Below are 4,771 nucleotides of genomic sequence, written 5' to 3'. Positions count from 1 at the left end.
TGCAAAATGGAAAACCTTCTATGCAAGACTTGAATGCCCAAAAGAGTCTATGGAATATTCTCTTCCCTTGAACAAGTTGATCTTCTCGGTCGTATGCAGGCATGGTCTGAGACTTCATGATGGTTCCAGGTATGAATTGTTTCATAGCTCGTAACAAATCAGGTAACTCATTGTATGATGTATCCCAATCGCCATATATCAACCTCCTTGCCTTCTCCTTCGCATGCCACACGGGTTTGTATTTTACATTGTATCCGAACTGGTCTCGAATAGATGCAGCTAACACCGAGCAAGGGATCCTTGGATTTTGTTCAACCAAAACCTTCACATATTGACAAATTACATCGGAGTCCAGTAGTCGGTGGTCTTGTTCGATAGAGTTTTGCAAACATGTGTGTGGACCATTGTACCTTGTGATGACCCAAGCATCTTGCCTTTGCATTTTGGACACTCTGATCAACCATTTACACTCGGGCCCATATTTAACACACTTTGCGTACAAAGTTTTCTGGTTGGACTCTGCAGTCTTGCAATCTACATGGCCTCTTATGCAATACTCTTTAATCGCTAGTGTAGCTTCTTTTTTTCCTCTGTATTGCTTCCCAACTGCTAATTCACCAGAGTTATCGGACAATTCAATCATATAGCCTGAAGTTAAATGTGGCATCTCCGGGAATTCAGGTGCCCTCATTGCTTCATAATCAATCTCCTGCATGTGAGGGGTAGTTGATACGATGTCGAATATTCATCAATATTGATATCAGCTTCATCACCATGGAACATGGCATCATCCTCAGCCAAAAGAGGTTCCTCAGTTTCTTCATCTTCACTGGAATCTCAAGTATCCCAGCGGTTTCAGCATCATACTCTGCGGCTCCAGATGTTCCACCAACTTCATTTGCGCTTTCCAACATCGCCACAAAGCTGTTCATCGACCTATATGTTGGGTTATCGAAATGACTCTCGAAACCCATTTGAGATGAAGTTTCAACCGCATTTATTGATGACCAGGCACATTAGATATATTACACAACTCAACAAATAACTCAATAATTGGAATATTTGTTGAGTCATGTAATTCAACCATAGTTAATATCATCGTCTTCTTCAAGTGGTACTGCAGCATACCTGACCGGATTGGGACATACCATAAATCTGTACCTCAAACCATCAACTTTAGCACGTATTTTTCTTTCTATCCTCTCCTTGATCTCTGCAAATGTGATGTCCCTTTTAAACATCATATTTATAGGTGTTCAGACTGAAAATAACTCCGACCTCATTTTCCATCATATGTCCATTGTAATGGACAATCGTGAAAAATTTGTTGCTCATTTCTCTACACGTAAAAATATAGATATTCAGAATAAATTACATTAATAATGTAATGAAAATTAATTATTTACAAAACTAAAAATAAATATAAATTATGTTAACAATTGTTTTATAAAAAAATACTTAAATACATTATTATTACGGTAAAAATATCAGGATTACATAATGGGAATTTTTTTCCCACTAAATCAAAATAAAAATTCTAATAATTATTATATAAAAATACAACTAAAAATTACACGAAAATTTAAATTAACAATAATACTCAAACTTAAATTTTCTGTATACCTAATCATCAAACTTACATTTTCTAATTTTAAATTATCATTAGTACTCTAAATTACATTACTATGGTCTCATGAACAAAATTTAAATGTATCATTCTCCTAACATATATGAGCATTCTTTCAACACGAAAAAAACAGAGTTCGCATGGGAAACGAGAAAGAACTTACGTGTTTTTGAACGACGTTAAACCAAAGCTCGAAAAATTACCGAACCAACAAAAATCTCCAATATCACTTCAAGCAGCAGCTTCAATTGAATCTAATGCAAAAAAAAAAAATCCCTCACTTGCTTCTGTAAGTTAAAACCAACTGCATGCAATGAAATACAATACCCACCCCTATTTTATAACAAGTAATTGAAGACTTCGAGTAAATTATTAGTCTCACGCTTCAGACGAATCTCACGCTTCAGACGAATCTCACGCTTCGGACACAAAGAAGACAGGCGCATGCAGAACGAATCTCAGAAGAAGAAGACGCCGAGATATCACGACCACCTGCAACCAAATATTCTCCATGTATAGCTTAAGACGCCGGGAAATCGAACGCCCCTGTAACCCTATTAACTAAAGACGTCGAGCACTCCTATTATTATATTCAACTGTTAAATCAACTCTGCATGCATGCAGAGATGAAGACGTTCAGCCCCCAGAATGCATGCACGATTCAGAGAGTAATGCAGAGATTCCGCCAGACAACAGGTGAAGACGCCGAGAGATCCACCTTGGCATTCCTATGCAGAAGACGCCGAGAGATCCCACTCCGAGAGATCCCAATTGCTTGAAGACGCCGAGCATTCCCATCAGACGACAGGTGAAGACGCCGAGAGATCCACCTTGGCATTCCTTGTAGCATGCAGAAGACGCCGAGATATCCCACAGGCCAATTGCTTGAAGACGCCGAGCATTCCCATAGTTTCATAACCCGAAAGACACCGAGAAAGCAATCATGGAAAAATTAACCCTAAAAACGCCGAGATATTTAAAGAACCACATTAAGCACTGTATATTTCACCCCATTTGGGGAAATAATAGGCAAAGGACATTAGTTGGGGAAAAAATATTCCCAACATGCATTATTCTGGCATTTTTGCCAGTTTTCTTTTGAGGTATAAGAAATAGATAATTAACTCTTTGTTTAATAAAATTAATTATTATTGTTTTAAAAGCAAGTGTTAAATATAATAATATATTATATACTTGAAAATAATTACAAATCTGAAACGTGTGCCTCGAAATATGTTAAAAGAATTTGAGAATACAGTATATGTGGGCACATCTCCTCTCTAATGTGTTGTCGTTATCCTTAGGTCTGAGTTGCGAAGTTGTGTCAACTCAACCCCCCCCCCCCTCCCTCTCTTCCTCTCACTTTGGCTTCAATATTTTTATCAATTACTCTTTCACTTTCACCAACACCGCATTACCTCTCTCTCCTTCTGCCTCTCTAACGTGCGCCGGTAAAGTAAAAACAACTTTTATTCAACAACACAGCTTCTTCTTTCTTCTCCCCCCTCTGTTCTTCCCTAATTCCGGTGATACTTGTTCCACTAAAAAAGACCCGTCTTTTTAACCCTTTACATTCCCTTGTCATCTACTAATGTTTTTTCATCTTCATAATCAGAAGTGTATCGTATCAGAAGGCCAACAAAGAGTCCTTTAAAAACCAAAAGATCCTGGAATTCAGGGGTGGAAGGAAAAGGTTGAAGCTTGAGCTCAAAGACCAACCTTTTATAAAAAAGAAACTATTACAATGGTTATGCTGCTTCTCTTGCTGCTAACGTGCGCCGCAGTTCCATTGGGTTCATCAGATCCAAACGACGAGGCGTGTTTGACTCACCTGAGCCAGACTTTGAGAGACCCATTAAAGAACCTGAGGAACTGGACTAAGTCGACCTTCGCAAACCCTTGTAGCGGATTCACGTCTTATCTGCCTGGTGCCACTTGTAACAATGGCCGAATCTACAAGCTTTCCCTCCCCAACCTCTTCCTCCAGGGTTCCATCTCACCTTTCCTTTCCAACTGTACTAATCTCCAGTCGCTCGACTTGTCTTCAAACTCTATCTCAGGACCCATCCCCCAAGATTTTCAATACCTGGTCAACCTGGCAGTGTTGAATCTATCGGCGAATCGTCTTGAAGGAGAGATCCCACCACAGATTACATTTTGTGCTTATTTAAACGTCATCGATCTTCATGACAATTTGCTCACCGGTCAGATTCCTCAACAGTTAGGCCTTCTAGCTCGTTTATCGGCTTTCGATGTGTCTTACAACAAGCTGTCGGGGCCAATACCGGCCTCTTTAGGAAACAGGAGCGGAATTTTGCCCAAGTTCAATGCCACTTCTTTTGAAGGAAATAAGGATCTTTATGGATACCCTCTGGCACCGATGAAAAGCAAAGGATTATCTGTTCTAGCCATTGTTGGAATCGGATTGGGAAGTGGACTTGCTAGTTTGGTGCTTAGTTTCACTGGAGTTTGTATTTGGTTGAAGATTACAGAGGAAAAGATGGCTGCCGAAGAAGGGAAAGTTAGTCAACTCATGCCCGATTATTGAAACCCTTCAATCTGGGATTAACATGTTTATTGAAGATCACCGAGTTAAAATGAAAAGCCCGAAAAATTTTACAGGTATGTATTATTTAGAGTTCTCTCCTTTTTGGAGAGGTTTTCTGGGTAGCTTTTATTTCATAATCTTCTTTTAGGTGATATAATATTTATTTTCAACAATCATCATCAACAATGTATAAAGCAATTCAATCGTGCTCGTTTTCAGTAAAATGGTGCAGTTTCTCACTACTATTAATCATCTTCTTTGTGCTTGCTTTTTCAGTTTCCATTGTATGGATAATGATGAATTATTTACTGTATATACTTTTTGAAACTTGTTTTTAGTTTTTTTTTCCCTTTAGTCTGCATATTGTTGATGAATGAAAGAACTGCGCCCTGGAATTTTGTCTGCTGTGACAAATTGGGATGAACAAAAATTATAGATAAAAAGAAAAGGATAAACTACTATAATTCAATTTTATTCTAATCATTGAGAAAAAATTGTCAATTTAATCACTAACATTTTTATACGGTAATCAAGTCACTTGTTATTAAATCACTAACATTTCCGACTGACATCCATCGACGGACGGAGGTTTGGTC

At 38.3% G+C, this 4,771-nt stretch overlaps 1 protein-coding gene across 1 annotated transcript; it reads left to right on the top strand.

The window, feature by feature from the left end:
- Positions 1-2,976: 2,976 nt before the first annotated feature.
- Positions 2,977-4,376, top strand: LOC120130554 (receptor-like protein 44). The gene has a single exon (XM_039147772.1). It carries the CDS (start codon positions 3,372-3,374, stop codon positions 4,173-4,175), a length of 804 nt encoding a protein of 267 aa, XP_039003703.1. The 5' UTR covers positions 2,977-3,371; the 3' UTR covers positions 4,176-4,376.
- Positions 4,377-4,771: the final 395 nt, after the last annotated feature.

Source organism: Hibiscus syriacus, unplaced genomic scaffold (assembly GCF_006381635.1).
Source record: "Hibiscus syriacus cultivar Baekdansim isolate YM2019G1 unplaced genomic scaffold, ASM638163v2 tig00110548_pilon, whole genome shotgun sequence".
Taxonomy (NCBI): Eukaryota; Viridiplantae; Streptophyta; class Magnoliopsida; order Malvales; family Malvaceae; genus Hibiscus; species Hibiscus syriacus.
The sequence above is the reverse complement of the archived record's forward strand: the minus strand, read 5'-3'. Positions and strand labels throughout refer to the sequence as shown.